The sequence below is a fragment of the Etheostoma cragini genome, chromosome 18 (genome assembly GCF_013103735.1).
Source record: "Etheostoma cragini isolate CJK2018 chromosome 18, CSU_Ecrag_1.0, whole genome shotgun sequence".
Classification (NCBI taxonomy): Eukaryota; Metazoa; Chordata; class Actinopteri; order Perciformes; family Percidae; genus Etheostoma; species Etheostoma cragini.
In genome coordinates, this window is record NC_048424.1 from 6,233,108 (window position 1) to 6,252,321 (window position 19,214).

Below are 19,214 nucleotides of genomic sequence, written 5' to 3' on the forward strand. Positions count from 1 at the left end.
TTTAATTATTGTTTACGCCAGGCTATGAATTACGAGGTGTTTACGTGGTGGCCAATCCAAAAATATAAAGGAGTTGTTCCATTAACATTTGATTACATGTGGAATGGGAATTCTTTTTGACTGAGGGAAAGTCAAAGCATTTAAAAAACAACCACAATAAAACATTTGCAAGACAAATACAGGGCCCAGGGCAGTAAAAAGAATATTCCAGCACCACATTAACAAGCCTCCAATCATGTTTCATATTATTGTAACACATTACATTAACATGCACTCGTTTGAAATCAGCCAAAGTCGCATTTTTACGCGGGGGGCAATATATCTTGCTGCAAAAAATTGCAGATTTCCATGCAAAATAATGCGGGGCTTGCATGATTTTTGTTGCTAAAAGTCACAAATATCTTAGCAGTAAGTTGAAAAATGTTGTGTTTACTTTACACTAGGCAGCCATTTCCCCTGTTGCCATGGTAATGTTATGAAGTGACGCAATTACACAACAAGACAAACACATTCCTTTTTTCATCAAACCGCAGTTGTTCCATGTGCCCGCAATTTCATCGCATAAATATCCCAGATATTCTATTGAATTTTTAAAGAAAATGTGCCGCATATTCAAGGATTTTTGCAACAAACAAAACTGGATTTTTGTGGAAGGACTGAGATCTATACAAATATTCTTCAAACAGGAAAGAAATAAAGGCAGTCCTTTTGAAAAATGGCATATTAGAATAAATTAGCCAGGAACAGAGTAACTGAGAAAGTGGAGAACCTGGCAACCTGCCTTCTCAACACAAACAATATTAATTTGCAAAGGTACAAAATAAAATAAACTGAAATATTTTTCTTTTTCGAGAATGCATGTGTGGCCATCTTGCGCATGTGCAGGACGGATCGTGCAGTGTCGTGAAGCCTCGTAAAACACAATTATCATCTGCGCATGCGTGAACATCTTGCGCATGCGCAGAACGGATCGTGCAGGCAGGACGGATCGTGTACCGACAGCACCACTGTACCTTTCCGTAAAGTCGTTTCGCGCTGCATTCTGGGAAATTAAGGTAGTATAACTGTCTATGTATGTCGCCAGCAGAAGGCAACTTGACGTATGTGTAGCAAGCTTAGGTTCACACCATAGACCGTTAATACGGTCTATGGTTCACACGCTTTCCGCACTGGAAACTTTGGTTAACGTTTTTTTTGACGGTGTGAAGTGAGCAGGATAATCGACTTCCTTGCCTCTTGGACGGACACAAAGCAGAGCAACGATGGCTGTCGGTGAGTTTACCCAGTTTAGCATGCTAGGCTAATGTTGGCCGCTACGGGACCAACGAGAAAAGAGCTAAATTAAAGAGCTGCTGGTCAGTTATAGTGTTGTTTTCAGTAAGCGAAGTGATAATAAATAAGTGTATGGAAATGGCATTTAGCCTCAATGAGAGCAGACCCTACACGTTACTAGGGGCATTATTTTAATTAACATTTTATAGCACCATGAAACTTCCCCTTTTTTTAAAACAAAATGTGAACACGGGATTAAACCAAATTGAATATTCTTGTTTTATTTTGATGATATATTAGGTATCACAGGGAGAATTTTGGATATCTTTTTTATTTTTTAATAAATAAGAAAATACTGTCAACAGCCTTGAGCCACCCAAAATGTACAGTAAAATATTAGACATTATCTACTGCTAACTTTTGATGAATTTAAGAAGAAAATCTATACGCGCAAATAGTGTGGTAAAATAAACCCCTAAATGTGTATTTTGGATGTTATTTTTTTCAGTTTGAAAGAAGACATCAAAGCAACATAGCTCAAAACCGAAAAAAAATGTTTTTGCCTGTTTTGTCTCCCCTTAAGTTACCATTGTAACTCATAAGCACTTTCACCCTGTCTCTCTTCAGAAAATGTGAGCGTGGCCTTCAAATTGTACTGTCTGACAGTGATGACACTGGTGGCAGCTACATACACAGTGTCGCTGAGGTACACAAGGACCATTTCATCAGGAGATCTGTACTTCTCCACAACTGCCGTGTGCATCACTGAGGTCATTAAATTAATACTGAGTCTGGGGATGCTGACAAAGTAAGTGTTGGTCACGTTTACACTTTTCACCACAGATTTGTAAGGGACCAAGTAACAGTAAGTTGATACAAGAATGCTAAATAAGATCTCATAGCTTAGAGGTAGACGGACATAAACTTCACATAGAAGGATAATGTAGAACACAGCAGTCCATGTGTATCTTTATATTTGTTCTCAATGAGAGCAAGTATAATTGGTAACAACATGGACCAGGATCATATAAGAACATACTTGTTTTCCTAAACCTCATACCTTAAAGGCTTTGCATTACTTGTCAAATATATGTGCATATTGCGTAAGTGCAGCTATCATGTGACCGCTTTCATCGCTGTTTGTCACTTTGCCTAAGATTTAGTGTCAAGTAGTACTTACCCTGTTGTTTACTTGGTTGTAATAACTTTACAAATGATGAAGTCCTTTCAATGTTCCAGTTGCTCGGGGGGAAGAGCGGATGACAGTTTGCTTGATTTCAGTAGAGCTGACAGGTCTGCAGAGTTGTGTAATTACTTTATGACTCTTCATAAACAGCTGAAGGAGCAGGGATGCACGGTGTACCCAGCGGAAACCGTGTGCATCTGCCCTATACCGGGGCCGCAGAAGTTTTACTGTGGTGGGCTGCCATCAACATAGAGGAAACACTGGACAATATTTGTGTTTGTTTAATTGAATAGTCTTAAGTATTTACACTTCTTCCTCATCAGTGTGTTTTTTTATGACTACTCTGCCAGAGAAACGGGAAGCCTCACCAGACTGAAGAACGCTTTAGTGGAACATGTCTTCTTTAGCCCAAAAGAACTGCTGAAGCTGAGCGTGCCCTCCGTAGTGTATGCAGTTCAGAATAACATGGCCTTTCTTGCCTTGAGTAACCTTGATGCAGCAGTTTATCAGGTATGCACTGAATCCTATTTTAAATATGTACACTTAATAGAGTTGCTGGGTGTGGATTGTTGGTAAACCTTTTGTGATTTTGCTGCACCCACTTACTTTACAGTTGCATCAGTACAAAAAATAAATATAAGAGCTAAAACTCAATGAAAATGCTGATAGTGATGCTTCTGTCTTGTTTCAAACACAATGACAGTAAAAAGATTAAAGTAGCAAATCTTCTGGAGAAGCCAGAAAATATTTTTTGTCTAAAAATTCACCAGTCCATTAACAAAATAGCTGCAGATAAGTTCCAATAAACACAACTGTTTTGTAGCTCTTTTATTATTTATTCATAGTGAAATTAGTGTAAAGAGTGGTTCATTTTAGCAGTCTTCATAATATCTACAGTATGTGTTAAGGTGTATTGGCGTGTTAGTGAAAAGTAATGTCCACCTTTGCTGTAAAAACTGGTTTGTAAAAAAATCAATAGATTTTTGACCTAATTTGTGTTTTCCTGTGTAGGTGACCTATCAGCTGAAGATCCCGTGCACAGCCTTGTGTACAGTCCTCATGCTGAACCGATCTCTCAGCCGACTGCAGTGGTTCTCTGTCTTCATACTCTGTGGGGGCGTAACACTCGTTCAATGGAAGCCTGCGGAGGCCACTAAAGTTCAGGTGGGGGTGGCATAAATTAAAATTAAAATTAAAATGTAATAACCATCCTGATGTCTCAATAATTTACAATATTTCCTGTGACCTATTATATCATGGATTTGGCTTATTACCTGTATTGCCTTAAACTGCATGTGGTAATTCCTGTTTGGTGGCTCATGTCATCTCTGTTTCCCCCAGATTGAGCAGAGTCCTTTTGTTGGGTTCATCGCCATCGCGATTGCTGTCATTTGTTCTGGATTTGCAGGTACAACCTGCAAAAGATACTGGGGAAAAGACTGTTAACGATTTTCAACTTTACACACACACACACACACACACACAGACAGACAGACAGACAGACAGATTTTGGTGGTGAAAGATGCACTTTTCTACTCTGGAATTCATTAATTTCAGATTAAGTAATAACAAGAGCGTACACTCTAGTATCTAGTAGTAGAACAAGGGGAGAACATTGCTCTTTGTTTGATAACATTAAAAGTAAAGTTAGGCTTTGCTGTTGGCTTCCCAAGACGAAAGAGAGAGAGACTTGTGCGAGCAGAGAGAAGGGCTGTAGTGCTATGAGGGAGAAAAGGCATAGTAACACAAAATGTGCCATGACTGTGCGCCTCATTTTCCAACCATTGACATAATTTGCCCATGCAATTCTCATTGAAATTGACCTACGTTGACCCTCCTCCCACCCTGGGTTGTAAAGCGGAAACTGTCAAAGCTGGTTAACCCTTTCAAACAAAATGATTGACCCCTGAGGGGTATAAACAAACACTGGCAAGGAATTTGTAATCATGTCTTTAACATTTGAGATGTCCATTAAAAAAATATTCGTATTAACTTGTCCTAACAGTTTTGTGTCTACTTTCTAAATTGAGGTGTGTACTTTGAGAAGGTGTTGAAGAGCTCAGACACGTCTCTGTGGGTGAGAAACATCCAGATGTATCTGTCCGGCATTGTGGTCACTCTGATGGGTGTTTTCATGAACGATGGCGAGAAGATCCTGGAGAAAGGCTTCTTCTTTGGTTATACGCCCTGGGTGTGCTTTGTAGTATGTAAGTATGACATAACCTTTTTCTATTTGAATTCACTTTTCTTCACAGTATTATAGCTTGACACTGCTCTTTTGCTTCCAGTCTTGGCCAGTGTGGGTGGTCTGTACACGTCGGTAGTGGTGAAGTACACAGACAACATCATGAAGGGTTTCTCTGCCGCAGCCGCCATTGTTCTTTCAACTGTGGCGTCTGTCCTCTTGTTTGGATTACAGATAAGTAAGTTTGTTTCTCAAAACCCCATTAAATACATTTACATGCACCTAATATTTGCCCTTATTCCGAAAAGACGATATTCCGACTAAGCTGTTTACATGGCTAATAAAAGTGAATATTCAACTAATATTCCTGTTTACATATAGCCGTGAGATTTTGTCTTTTTCTTTCTAAGTTTACCAGCATAGGCAGACAACCGTGCAAACACAGCGCCCCTCTTTCATTCCTAAACCAGCTTCTTGAAAAGGTCGGTGTAGTGATGTGCGCATATCCAAAAACCTGTTGATATCAAAGTCTCTGATAATTTAAAAAAAGTAGCGGTGTTCCTTCTTATCGGGTTTGTGAACATCAACCATAGCAACACACAGACCTGACCATATGGCATAAACAGGCAAAAGGCCCTAAACTGTGGTTTAAAAAAAAAATAAAAAAAGATTTTGAATGCACTGTATACATGTCCAACATTTACATGCTTCTAAAACCTGAGTAATACCGGAATACCCCTCATGTCTTAATCGGAATATGCTATATTTGCAATATCAAACCGGAATAGTTTAATATTGGTGTGCATGCAAACATTCTCAATGTTGTTGTATTGACTTGTCACTTCACGTTTTTGCAGTCCTTCTGGCTCATCATTCTGTTGTTTGTATTTATGGCTTATGATTGTCATTCTATTTCTTTTGTATAGCCCACTACACATAATTGCCTCAAGGTATCTGTAAAGCATACCACACCCTCTAGCCGCATGACTTGTATATTTGCATACATTTAAGAGAAGTTTTGTTTAAACTGAAGCCACCCAGTTGCTTAACATTTAACAGAGCGTATTGGAGTCACGTAAATGCTTGCCACTAAGCTGACACCAGAATATTTCAAAGCATATTCAGGAATGCAGATTGTTTTATACAAAATCTTTTGTAAATCAATAAAAAAAGATTAAATCAATTTCGAAACATTACCAGTGCACAAATGGCATTTTACTTAATGGAAATGACTCATTTTGCTTTACTTTCCCTCTTGTGCAGCACTCTCGTTTGCCTCGGGAGCCCTGCTGGTGTGTGTTTCCATCTACTTGTATGGACTTCCAAAGCAGGACACATTGAAGCTACGCCATAAAGACACAGACACGGAATCCAAACAGAGACTGATCACTGTGTAAGTCATCAGCTTGCAGAAGGAGTCTCCTTTGCTGGTTGTCCAGGTCTGTCAGCTTCAGCCATGCTGGAGCGAATAGTAGTAACAGGACTTTGTTACTCTTTATTTAAATGCCTCTATATATCTATTCAAGGGTGCGTGTAAATATCCCAACTCAGTATTATGTAGTTTGTTCTTTCAATCAGTAATGAGTTGGTTTTCCACTGCAGTGTTAGTGTCACATGTCCATATCATAGTCAGGATTCTGAATGTGCCCAACTTGCAGGAAAACGTACTTGAAAGAAAGATGACTGCATGTGTGATGTTTATAATATCTCTCCAGTGTCTTTTGTATCACATATGGTTGTATTCTGTTTTGAAAGTATTTTTGAAGCTTCCATTAATGGAAATACAGTAAAAGTAATATGTTCTTCATACTACAAATGAACTCTTCCCTCGAACAGTGATTATTTAACCATAGCTTAGTAAACTGGTGACGATGCTGTTTTTCTGCCTTGGACATGCAGCTTCAGTCTCTTTTACCCCACAATGTCGTGATCATTCAGTTGCCAGTTTATATGGGTACACATAGATAAAACTAATGCTAATACAACCTAAAGTAAACTCTACAGTCAGAAGTTTATAATTAGGGCTGGGCAATATGGAGACAATCAAATATAACATTTTTTGATTAAATACCTAAATATTGTTACGGCAAAGATATTGTAGTGTTGACTATTGGTGCTTTGACAATATTTACACAGTAAGATTTGATAAATAATCAACAGTAATGTGGATATAATGACTAAGTGGGTGAATATAAACAATAGAACAGCTAGAACAGTCTGGTAAATTCAGAAAATGACATCCCTTTACGTTAGCCTTTAAAACCAGGAAAAAACAACACTTGTCATATTATGATATGATATCCAAAATTTAGTCTCATATCACATACTGCCAACCTATAGTTATACTGTTCGGCTGAAGCTGTTAAAGAGAGGTTAAGATTCAACTTGGTCCTATTGTCAAGAACAAGACACATAACATTCCCTAAGTGCAACAGCACCAGTTTAACAGCTTGACATTTACGTCACTGCAGATTCACAATAGAAACTTTGATGTTTGATAGGTTTCTGGGTGGCTGCCATTTATAGTATTAAAGAGATATTGGCCAACCATGGAATTTTTATCTAGTCATCATTCATCAGATTTCTACATCACAACCTAGTGACTAACTAAGGAATGACTTCCTTTTAATCACGATCTGTGAGTGGCAAATACCTGAGACAATTGTAAGACAAGCAAATGCTTGTAATGAATTTATTTTGAAAATGGAAGTTTTTTTATTTGCAGTATGGTACCTACAGCAGTTAAAACACAGATAAAGTCATTAGTTTCACATTTTATCAACTGGTGTGATTCCCAGGATCCTCATCCCGTTGGCCAGGACTGAGCAGGCTCCACTGAACAGTCGTAACCTTGCCTGTTGACATTTAGCAAATCAGATTTGTTTTTTTTTTAGTATAGGTTTATATTGCAAACAGAGTTTTAAATTAAGTTCATTTACAGGCATGATGTTAGCTTAACCCCCCCCAAAAAAAAATTCATTAATTTGTGTTTAGGCTTTTTTCTCCTAAATGCATTAAAAAGCCGATATTTCTGTACCATGATGCGGACGTTGGGTTGAATTTTTTTTTTTTTGTATTTACATAAAAATCTGAACGAGCAATTATTTTCAAATTGCAAGACTGGCACTTTTATATTATTAGCAATGTCTTATACTGTGAAAACTAAATCTGTAACCACCTGTAAATATAAATGTTTCCAGCAAATGTATTCAGCTGCAGCTAATTAACACACAACTACAAAATTAAAAGCTAGACTGTTGATGGGTAAATGTGTTCGCTACATGCCAATGTGTGTACTGTGTATACTCGACCAAAGATGGCTTCCTTAAAAAGGTAGCACTGTTCTGTATCTAACCGATGTAACTTGTAAATGGACTTTTCTCCAGCTTGTTGGTTTTGAATCATTTGATTAGATTATTTTCTCGTAGAAATAAGTTTCTTATGCTTGGTAACTGTATATTAAAATCAAGACTATGAAACGCTTGAAAGCAGAAATAACAACCTCACTTAGGACTGGGCAATACGGAGAAAAATCAAATATCACAAGATTTGCATACAAATTGATGCCGCAATGATATTGTAGTGTTGACTATTGGTGCTTTCGCTAAACATTTACACAATGACATTTTTGATAAATAATCATCAGTAATGTGGGTATAATGACTAAATGGGTAAAGGCAAATAATAAAACAATTACAACAGTCTGGTAAGTTAAGAAAATGACTACTGTAATGCAGCCATTAAAACTATGAAAAGACAACACTTAAGCCATATTACAATATCTAAAATATAAGACGATATCTAGTGTCATATCACGAGATTGATATAAAATCGATATATTGCCCAGCACTAGCCTCACTTGGTTTGGCGTGACCCGTAGCCTATGGTGCTCAATGTTAGCTTGATATTGTGCTCTAACTCTAGATCGCTATTGCAGTGTAACTGACATTGCTGACTCACAGTTGTCTTGCTTTATATACTATTCAGACCAATACAGACCTATCGTTTAATAATAATAATTCCAATTTGAATCAGAAATATTTGATGCTTTTCCAATGCAAACCTGTGACAGAACATGTTTAATTCAGTGCAGAGACTGATAGGGGCACCCCATGTGTTTGGAGACAGTCTTGTTTATTTATGGTAATATCTTATGTCTTTTGTGTTACGCATTAAGTGATTGTATAATCAATCAATCTTCTTACCTGTGCAATATCCTGTGAGCTTCCTTTGACTGGCAGCTCTTTATGTGCTGAGGCAATCAGGTGGCTGGAAGACAGTTAATACATCAGAGTATAGAGTTGAATTACCTTTATGGTAGCACTGACTGTAATGTGCCAGTTAAACATTTCAGCAAGAGGATCCCAACCCCTCAAAACTAACATCCTGTTCTTACCACAGCTTCAATAAAAAGTTGACAAGGTGTTTGGGCTGCAGATCCTGCGCCGACTTGTACAGCACCTCATCGTAGCTGCAAAGAGCACAGAGTGCAAATATTGATACAACACCGGCCAACTGCGAAAGCTTTCTTCATTGTCGGTTGATGATATGCAGAACAAATTAAGTCCTGTCAGGTTTCAAATAGTGGTTTGCTTACCGAAGGAGGTGTTGCAGGATGGTGATGCTCGTCTGGTCAAATAGAAGGGATGGATCAAATACAGCTGCCTTGGCACCGTCATTTCTCCTTATTAGACTGCAGTAAGAACACCACAAAAACATTTTAAACGAGCAACTTTATGAGTTACCTCTCATTTTTTCTTGGTATATATTTGGACAGTATTCATATCCAATACCATACATAGCATATGTACATAGCAAACTAACACTAAAACCAACATTAGATGAGACCTAGGAACTGAAGTCCGCTGGTACAGTGTTTAAAATAATAAGGTTTGGTTACCTGATGGTTATTAACTAAGTACTTGAACTTTACTTCTATTTTATGCCACTTTGCAATTATTCCACACCACCTTTGAGAGGGAAATAGTGTACTTTACCCCACTACATTAGTCTGACAGCTGTAGTTAATAGTTCATTTGCAGATTGAAATTATTCTACATGCTAAACATGATTTGTTTATAAAGTATGAAGCATTTAAACAACCTGTAAGCATATTAAATGACACATTTTCAGATTTGTCTCAGTCAGGTGCCCATAAAACACATTAACACAGATTTTACTAGCTGTAATAAATACCTGTTTAAGTACTTAAATATAGCCTTCAATCAATTACAGCAATAAAGTACTTCTTACATAATAATGCATTTATAATAAGCCAATAAATAAAATACTCTGAAAGGGGTCATTAGTATTTTGGCTCAAAAGTACATTTAACTAATACGCTACCTCCAACAAAGCATGAACTTAAAAAAAAAAAACAGGTCAACTAATTGATTAGGCGATCAAAGGAAAATTAGATTAACAATACAAAGGTAATTTATGATGTAAAAACACCAAATGTGAGAATCTGTTTTTCTCAGTTTTAAAATCATGGTTAACTGGACATGTGGGTTGGACAAAACAAGACGTTTGAAGATGTTACCCTGGGCTCTGGGAAAGTTTGGTGGACATTCGTATGACTTTTTTTTAATGACTTTTAAAGACTATAGGTTAATCAATAATTATAAAAAAAATTATTTGTTGCAAAACCTACCATAATAGAACAGTACAAAGATTCACATAACTAATTCTACAAAATGAATGAGGGACCACATAACTACTAGAATTTGTGAAATACAGTTTTGTTATTTTCAGCAATACAGACCTGCAGATTCGAGCATGTGTGTACTGAAGGAAAACTCCCGTGTCTCCCTGAGCCTGCAGCATCCTGTCCCAGTCAAACGTATAGTCCGACAGCAGGGGACCTTTGAAATCCTGAAACAGTCAAATGGAAACTAGAATCTCTCCTATCACACTGTGCAGACAAATCTGGAAAAGAAACAATTGATTTTTTTTTCTATTACTAGAGTGTAGATGGAAGGTTTACAACTAACAATTTACCTGCACTATTAGGGCACTGATACCAACTTTCTCTGCTGTGTCCTCTGGGTTGTCCATTTTCTTTGTTGCTGTGGAAAGAGCAAGTCCAACCATTTTCTTAGTATTTGCTATTTTAAAGAGATTGAGATGGACGACTTGTTTATCTTTTCACTCATTTGCTTCCATTACTATGACAACCACAGTAGTTTGGATTTGTCCATCAATATCTTGGCTGAAGAAATTTCTAATGTAACATTACCAAAATGACCCTGATATAATGCAAAAATGAATTATTGGCTATTACACTGGTTGAGACAACTGGGAGAATCCACATTGAGCTGGAGTGGTTGTGTTAATTAAGACTGTGCCCCCAATTTCACACTACATACTGACTGAACACAGTATGTACCATACACTTATTTTTAATTGTACTGTTTTTCCAGTTAGCATAAAACGAAATCAACATACTTTCCAGTAGTACACAAACTGGTTTATGTCAACAATAGGTTTAAAATTGTCCTAGCTGTGAGCAGCGGCTTCCTTTCATTTGTGCATTGTGCTGTGGGGGAAAATTGCCTGGCAACGGCACGCTAAAAATGTTTGTTGTTGGAATGCATAATAACCTCCCAGCAATTAAGAGAGAGAGATAATTATACGCGTGTCAAAGTTACAATTGGGGTTTTTAATGACGTTAAAATGACTCATGCACCACTTATAAAAGCCCAGGTCCATCAAAAATATCCTATTTGAGAAGCACTTTGTAACAATGCATTTCAAAAATTGCATAGGACATATGAGGACACATGCAAATATACTTTTGGCACAGAGTCATGCATGTTCTGTGGTGCCAAATCGCTGCCTAACGTGTGACAGGCTTTACTTTTTGACTGGCTCATGTTGTGGAGCATCCTGGCCCGAGCTTCGTCCAGCACGTCCTCCAGAAACACCACCTCACCGCTACGGGTCTTCATGCCCCGCACCAGGCCAAAAGGTACATGCTTACACCTGCAACCAGTGGTGGAATACACATGTATGTATTAAGTAAAAGCAGTTCCACACTGTGTTGTATTAAACTTGCAGAAATGTACAAATATCAAAAGAAAAGATTCATTGCATTGTTATGGCATAACCACAACCTTGGGAAAACCTGAGCCTATCATTACTTGTGTAGGGGCTTCCAGGCCTTGGCTGCCTATGCATATATGAATCCCCATAGATCAATATTCAGCTGCCAGGCTAAAGGTAAGGTGAATAGGCTTGACTACTTTCCTTAATAGGGGAAAACGGGAATCAAGTATTACAATCTGTATTCCTTCAAACTCGCCACTGCTCTCAATTGCCCTTCATCATAACTAGCAGTGGCCCTAAGACTAGGTAAGTTTGTTTGGTATATCCAGCAATCCTATAATGTTGAATGTAACAGCAGGAAAAACTGCACTGGAGTCACCATGTTCCACCCTAATGAAGGAACATGATTAGCCTATCTAGTCACCATCAGATGATTGAAGAGAGGCTATGTAACATATTCGTGCACGTTTCTGACTGTGATTATTGATACTGAAGAGGGCTTGAGGGGCAAAAGGCCAACTGTGCAACACTTTTTTTTTCTCAAAATTTTTTTATGCTTTGTTGTGTTCAGGTGTTTTGCATTCTACCTGTCAGCCCAAGAATGTCCCATAGCTAGCAGGATGTGGAACAACTGCTGGAAGTGATTTGCCTGACTTGTATCCGTCTTAAAAAGAAGAACAAAGACAGATACAGAAAAATTATATATAGCAATAAAAGGAGTGGGTAGAGAGTGGCAGGAAACAAGATCAAATTCCAGGAGTAGAAGGAGTGGCACAAACATAATCTAAACTCGGATTAGACCAGAATCAAAGGGGCATAACAGTATTGGAGGTTTCACATCAGAGACATTCAAATCAAAGATTTTTGGACTGTGGGTAAACAAATATCCACACACCTGTTCTGCATTTTTTTACTCTGCAAATTTGGTTTTGCTGTGACTAAAGAGGATAAAAAATGACAACATTTGGAATAAAAGGCAGCACTTCAGCGGTAATTAAAAAGAAAAGCACTTTATTTTGGCAAAACATTTGTACAAATACAACTACCTTACATTTTTTGGTACGAAGCCTTTATCTGAGCAGTTGGTAATCAAAACGTCATTAAAAAAAGAGTAGAGCTGCAATTATCTAGCTGCCAATTATTTGATTAGTCGTTTAATTTATAAGATGACCATAAAAAACATCTATATGTGTGTTGTTTTTTCCAACCAACAGTCCGAAACCCGAACATATTCAGTTTTCTAAGGCCCCCCCCCCCCCAAAGAAAAGCCCCTTTACCTGTTCCACCCTGTCTTTAAAACCACTTTCCTTACCACATAAATCATCTCATCAAAATGGTACTTTGCTTTTCGGTCAATCGCTGCAGCAAGGTCTCTGTAATCCAGTAAATAGAAAATAAGATCTTATTGCGACTTTTGCTTTCAAAATTGATTTTTTACGCATTATTCATCTATTAACTAAGCTTTTTTGGCAGATTTTAGTTTACCTTTTCTACGAGCACTGACCTGGAGATGTAGAGAGTTGTGCCGTCACTGCGGAGCACCGTGCAGACGCTGCTCATGTCTCCAGCTGGGGAGAGATCCACTACACCCGTTCCTTCCCTGTAAATACAACAAGAGCATGTAAGATGAACACACATAAAAAATGCTACCAAAAAAAAGATGTCACAGCCACTAGATATTGTAAATGACTGAAATCTGTTTCCATTTTGTCTTGAAGAGATGCTACTGATATTAAAATAGTAATTTAAGTAGTGATAACAGAGAGGCAAACATTTTGACAATAGAGACTTGCTGACAAAAACTAAACTTGTTAGCAAGTTCTTCAAATATTTCTCCATATTCTTTTGAAATAGCTAGCATAACAAGGAGCATAAGACGTATGTACATCAGTCCGCAGTCATTGTCTCAGTACCATCACATACGGTCACATACTCAGAGGTTTTCAACAGGCCTTGGGTCTGCAGCTGCTGCACCACCTCCTGGGCTTGATCTTGGTGAAAAGACTCTCCGGAGTAAATATCAAAGTGGACCCCTAAACGCTGAAAGGATTTGTTAGGAATGTCATTAAATGTCATTAATTTGACATTAAAACAGATTAAATTATATTAATTTTACTCATATTTTCTTTAGATTATATTTCAGAGTTTAGGTTTTTTCGACCATTGGTGTCAGATGGTCATGCGTGTTATTCAGTCCGGCTGGTTGAACCTTGTAAATGTGTTGATACTCGTCCACTGTAATCTCTCTGAACTGTTGCCATAACGACACAGCCCCGCTCTCATGCTGCTCCAGCTGTCTAAAGAAGTCTCTGGCAGCCTGCTTCATATCCTCATTGTGCTCTATTTCTTTGTTTACTTGAACATAAACCTGCAAGACAAAAACGACAATTACTGGCGAAAAACGGCATCGTAAATGTTGAAGAACACACTCCTTAATAGAGGTGGGAATTACCAGAGGCCCTATGATACAATATTATCACAATACTTTATAATACTTATTATTGGGACTTTAAACATATTGCGATATTCTGCCATATATGGCGAATTACTGATAAATTGCTATGTACCTTTTTTCCAATCCCAAATTGTCTCCAAAACTATATTAACGTCTGTTTAATCTAAAAAGATACATTTCTTCTTCTGAAACTAAACTTTAACTGCACCATCTAGTGGACTGAAAAGGCAATTGATTTTATCATTCTAGTTCCAAAAACTTAAAGAGGAACTATGTAGTTTTTTTTAGCTCAATTTACCTTAACTGAACAGCTTCGGAATTGTTATTTGACTTTTTTTTTAAGTTGAATGGTGGTTGTCTTGTTACCCCCTAGCGCCTTTTTTTTTTTAAGCAAAAAAAACACCCTTGCAACTTTTGCCGGACTCAACAGAAAACAGCAAATAAATGGCCAAAACTGCATACAGCCCCATTAAGTTGTCATGTGCAATTTTTTATGATAAAAGATCAATACTTGGGGTCCCTGTCTCGATACAGATTGCCTCAGAAAGGTTTGAGATACCATCCCCCCCCCCCCCCCCCCCCCCCCCCCCCCCCCCCCCCTCTCCCACTTCTTAACAGCACATAAGCCATGTAACACAAAACTATCAACACAAAAGTCACTTAATGACGCTGTTGGTTGCCTGTCGGCCAATGGTTTACGCAGACGATTAACATAATGTGATAGCCGGTGAATTATAAAGATTATTGTAGCTATGTGTCTTTATCCAACTATGCAAACTAACCTCAAACAAATGCTGTAAGGGATTCTGTTTTAGTTTCTCCTGACATCCAAATTGACAAAACCCAGCACCCAACAAACCTGAAATTAGAGAATAAAGTTTGTCAATATAAATCACTTAAAGAGACACTTTTATGAGACCAGAGGACAACTGTTGAATTTTTTTGTACAACGTTTACTCACCAAACTGCATTCCCCAGTCACCAAGGTAATTCATGCGAATGACATTGTTTCCCAGGGACTGCTTTAAGTTAGCAATGAAGTTACCTGGAGATGGGGATTATAATTTTTAGTGCAGTCGACTGACTTTACTATGATTTTAAAATGCAATTTTACAATAGGGCCGCACAATTAATCAATTTGATCAAAGACAAAACTATTTGTTAAAAGGCACAATGTGTGACAAAATACCAAAAGGAATTAAGTATTGTGGTGCTGCAGAGATGTCCTGGCCTACACATCATTTAAAGACTCAAGAAAAAGAAATCATTGTTGGATTTGGATCCATGCAAAAATCATCATAAAAAAAAAATAAAAAAAGATAACTTCCTCCAATTTAGTGAATCACATAGCCCAACAAAAACAGGATTTCTAAGACAAATACTTATTACTTTTACTTTGAGGGTTTAAAAAATCTGATAATGATATATTGGACGAAGTACAAATAAACTATTTAATCAATTTCATTTTTTTAACCTTTATGAAGATGCTGGCCGGAACATGTTACAGCTCAAAATTCAAAATAAACTTCAATACTCTCTGGAGGTAAAACTACAAAATTAAACATATTTGGCATTTCTCTACTTTCTTGTCATTTAACGGCTGACATATACGCAATACTAAAAATTTCTGCAATGAGCTAATACCGGATGATATTTGCTTCAATGTTCAACGTACATGTATATTAATCAATATAACTATTTTGGCTTCAGTTCCTGAATATATTAACTTACCAATAATTGTTGATCTTAAGTGTCCAGCGTGAAATTTTTTGGCAATATTTGGAGAGCTGCAAGATAAAAACACTTTAATTCTGTCTGATGACAATCTATAAGGGGAAGACATTGCATGTTGTGTTATAGAAGTTATACAAACACTTTAAAAACATACCTATATTCAACTAGTGTTGTGCCTCTCTTGAGATTATTGAAAAGTTCACTAGTTAACCCAAATTTTACATCCTCCTCTTTTCCAAATGGCTCCAACATTTTCTAAAACAGATGTAGTAGGTAAAAGATAATAATCACAGCAGAAACAGTCAAGATTATTTACCAAAAGTGGAAAAGAAAACAGACAAACCTGGACAAGAAGCTTGCGATTCACTTTAAAGTTGATCACTCCACATCCAGCAGATATGTCCTCCACCACACTGTCCTGCTTCAACTAAAAAAAATTCAAGATCTCAAGGAACCTGAAATCTGTCTTTGAATTCAGGATTATGTTAGGAACAATATATTTTGAGAGCATCTTAATATTAAACATTTCATACAAATGGGAAAAGTCTGCACGTTAGTTATATTCTACGTGAAGTGCTCTTCACGTAGAATATATTGTTTGGTTGTTTTGTATGTGTAAGCAAATTGTGAGAAACGATGCTCCAAATAACAATTCCTCGTAAGCGTCCTCATACCTGGCGAACAAAGCTGATTCTGACTCTGATTCTTACCCGAGTGGCCAAGTCTTCTGTCTGCAGCTGAATGTCACCACTGGATGGTAAAATCCCACTGATCCGTAATGTGCTGATTGACAGTTTGAAGTCAGCAGTCTGCCTAAAGAGTACAAGTTCAGGGAGCTTTAATAACAGACACACACATAGAGAGAGTTTGACTCAAAGAGAGGAGTAAACACACTTAACTGTTTCTTAAAAACTGGAACTGCTGACAGAGCTGGTATGAAGGCATCCTCAGACTGTTGCAGAGTCCGACCCAGCTACACATCAAAACACACAAAGAGGTAGAAGATTTTAATAGACAGGATGAGAGAAGCTATTCGAGTATTGGCTAACAGTTATGAGGAAGACTTAACAGACAGTTCTGCCTCCCTCTTGTTTTTACAGGGTCAAGGCATGCTGCAAGTTAGCATTAGCATTTACAGACTTGTCCTTTGTGACTTTCAGCTTCGTTACCTTTTCTGCAATTCTACTTCTGAAGAAACAAGCCATGTTTCGCAATCGTGCAAACACAATGTAATAATTTAACTATTCGCAAAATTAGAAACAACCAAATGCTGTATGAGCCATTCCACTGTACTTCCGCCGTACCCACACAACGTCCTTTTAGCTTGTCCAATCACAGGCTTCGTTTGACAACGACGTGTGCAAGTAGAAAAGGTTCGCTCGATTCCTGTCTCGGGTGCTCCTTACTGGTCCGGTCACTCAGGTTAAAATGTTCCAAGAACATTAAATGTTAATAAATAAGTAACCATTAAACTTGAAACGAGAAAAATACATTATTTTAAAGGTTAAACAAACGTAACTGCACAATGAGTACTGTTGGGTGCGAATTGAGCTAACTTGATGACGTTTCCTTAGCAACTTGAGGAAAAGTCCGACTGTGACGCATTAAAATATGTAATCCTCTTAAACAGGAGTTGAACGTTTTTTTAAAACTAGTAATAAGAACTAGAAATAAGTTGTAAAGCTGGTCTAAAGCCTTCATACATGCCTTTTAGTGCATATAATACTAGCTAAACTATTCAATTAATTGTTATGGGCATGACTTTATAAATAAAGTTTTAATATTCAACATTAAGGGGCGAGTGAATCCTTTGGGATGAACTGTATCTGTGGATGGCTACTTTGCCTATAGGCCAGTAAGCGTATCATCACTGTTTTTTTTTTTTGTTTTTTTTTTTAATAAATAGGCTTTTTGTTTTGCTAACATGTTACATTTTTAAATTTAAGAACAAAACTCAGAAAATGAATCATTTGGCGCCCCCTGCAGTAACTGAGGACCCTTTGTTGAAAATCTCTGCTCTAAAATTTTAAAAACGTTATATTTTCATTATGATTTTGAGCTGGGTGATTTTTATATGCTACTATATATTTTTTTTCTTATCTAATCAACTTCCCTCTCGACACTGCGCTTCCCTGGATCCTCAGCAATACACCTGTGCAAGTGTGAAGTTGATTGGATGAACGTGAGTTAAGATATGTGAAGGTCAGTCATACATAGACAAAGAGATTCCTTGCTTTTTAAAGTTATACAGTTGTGTCCAGAATAATAGCAGTGTTTTAAAGTGATTAATGCTCCAACTCGTTTTTAATTCCATTATATCAATGCATTGGGAGCACTGAACATTCAATTCCAAATCCAAACATGACCAAAATGGATCAAATTTGTGTTCTACCTTTACAGAAAGTTGTTCAAAAAAATAGCAGAATTTGCATTTTTCTTTAAAAACTCAAACATTTACTGTAAAAAGGGTTTGCTTTACTTTGAAACACTGCACTAATATTTAGTTGCATAACCTAATCTTCAAATCTGTGTTGCATGAAGTCGACCAACATCTGGAACAGGTGTTCCATTCCAGGACGATTGAACTACATCCCACAATTCCTCTGCATTACTGGGTTTTTGCCTCAGAAATAATTTTTGATGTCACCCCATAAGCGTTCCATGAGATTGAGGTCCGGGGATTGGGCTGGCCACACCAGAGCATCAATCTGGTTCATCTGGAACCAAGACTTTGCTCGCTTACTGGTGTGTTTTGGGTTGTCGTCTTGTTAAAAGACCCATTTCAAAGGAATTTTCTCTTCAGCAACATGATCTCTTTAAGTATTTTGATGTATTGCGACTGATCCATTATATGTTACATAGGCCCAACACAACAGTGCGAGAAACATCCCCATAACCACCATGCTTTACTGTCTTCCCAGTATACTGTGGAATGAATTCAGAGCATGGGGGTTGTTGGACAAACTGTCTGCAGCCCCTAGACCCAAAAGGAACAATTTCGCTCTCAGGCCACAGAACGCTGCGCCCTTTTCCCTTTAGACAGACAATGTGTCCTTCAGCAAATTTCAATCTATTCAGTTTTATCTTTGCATGTCATGACTGTTGGTTTTCTATGACTCTACAACACTTACTAGTAAAGTTTGTGGAAAGAGACTTTTGTTAATAGGACATTTCAGACTAAATTCCACTCACCTTTTTGGCACTGTGGTGCCAGCATGTAGAAAACGGAAAAGCTTTTGAGATTTGTCCGATCCTTCAAAAAGGTTATCAACTGTTGTGACCTAAAACGCTTTGTCAAATATAGAAAAACCATGCCAAACATTTACATTTGTCTT

The 19,214-nt window shown here is 37.5% G+C and overlaps 2 protein-coding genes across 3 annotated transcripts; one reads left to right on the top strand and one right to left on the bottom strand.

Moving 5' to 3' along the window:
• The first annotated feature begins 1,157 nt into the window (after positions 1-1,157).
• Positions 1,158-6,351, top strand: slc35a1 (solute carrier family 35 member A1). The gene is made up of 8 exons (XM_034900084.1): positions 1,158-1,272; positions 1,900-2,080; positions 2,809-2,968; positions 3,470-3,622; positions 3,800-3,866; positions 4,489-4,665; positions 4,747-4,881; positions 5,907-6,351. The coding sequence occupies exons 1-8, from the start codon at positions 1,263-1,265 to the stop codon at positions 6,038-6,040; spliced, it is 1,017 nt and encodes a 338-aa protein (XP_034755975.1). The 5' UTR covers positions 1,158-1,262; the 3' UTR covers positions 6,041-6,351.
• Positions 6,352-7,224: 873 nt separating this feature from the next.
• On the bottom strand, positions 7,225-17,202 carry rars2 (arginyl-tRNA synthetase 2, mitochondrial). 2 transcript variants are annotated; one of them, XM_034900082.1, is made up of 20 exons: positions 17,049-17,202; positions 16,779-16,852; positions 16,590-16,692; positions 16,223-16,306; positions 16,034-16,134; positions 15,877-15,932; positions 15,107-15,190; positions 14,928-15,004; positions 13,900-14,058; positions 13,624-13,730; positions 13,195-13,290; positions 13,003-13,063; positions 12,278-12,354; positions 11,503-11,627; positions 10,644-10,711; positions 10,408-10,517; positions 9,241-9,336; positions 9,040-9,114; positions 8,849-8,912; positions 7,225-7,498 (listed from the first exon to the last, which is right to left on the bottom strand). In XM_034900082.1, the coding sequence occupies exons 1-20, from the start codon at positions 17,082-17,084 to the stop codon at positions 7,412-7,414; spliced, it is 1,740 nt and encodes a 579-aa protein (XP_034755973.1). In that variant the 5' UTR covers positions 17,085-17,202; the 3' UTR covers positions 7,225-7,411. The 2 variants fall into 2 exon arrangements, with proteins under 2 accessions (XP_034755973.1, XP_034755974.1); XM_034900083.1 differs by having other exon boundaries at positions 16,590-16,688; positions 17,049-17,196.
• Positions 17,203-19,214: the final 2,012 nt, after the last annotated feature.

Coding starts and splice junctions, on each gene's coding strand:
- slc35a1 (XM_034900084.1), top strand. Junction 3,867..4,488: donor CATTTGTTCTGGATTTGCAG/GTACAACCTGCA, acceptor TTCTAAATTGAG/GTGTGTACTTTGAGAAGGTG. Junction 4,666..4,746: donor CTGGGTGTGCTTTGTAGTAT/GTAAGTATGACA, acceptor TTTTGCTTCCAG/TCTTGGCCAGTGTGGGTGGT.
- rars2 (XM_034900082.1), bottom strand. CDS start 17,084: ATGGCTTGTTTCTTCAGAAGTAGAATTGCAGAAAAG. Junction 11,628..12,277: donor GGACATTCTTGGGCTGACAG/GTAGAATGCAAA, acceptor CACTGGTTGCAG/GTGTAAGCATGTACCTTTTG. Junction 8,913..9,039: donor AACTTTTTATTGAAGCTGTG/GTAAGAACAGGA, acceptor ACTGTCTTCCAG/CCACCTGATTGCCTCAGCAC.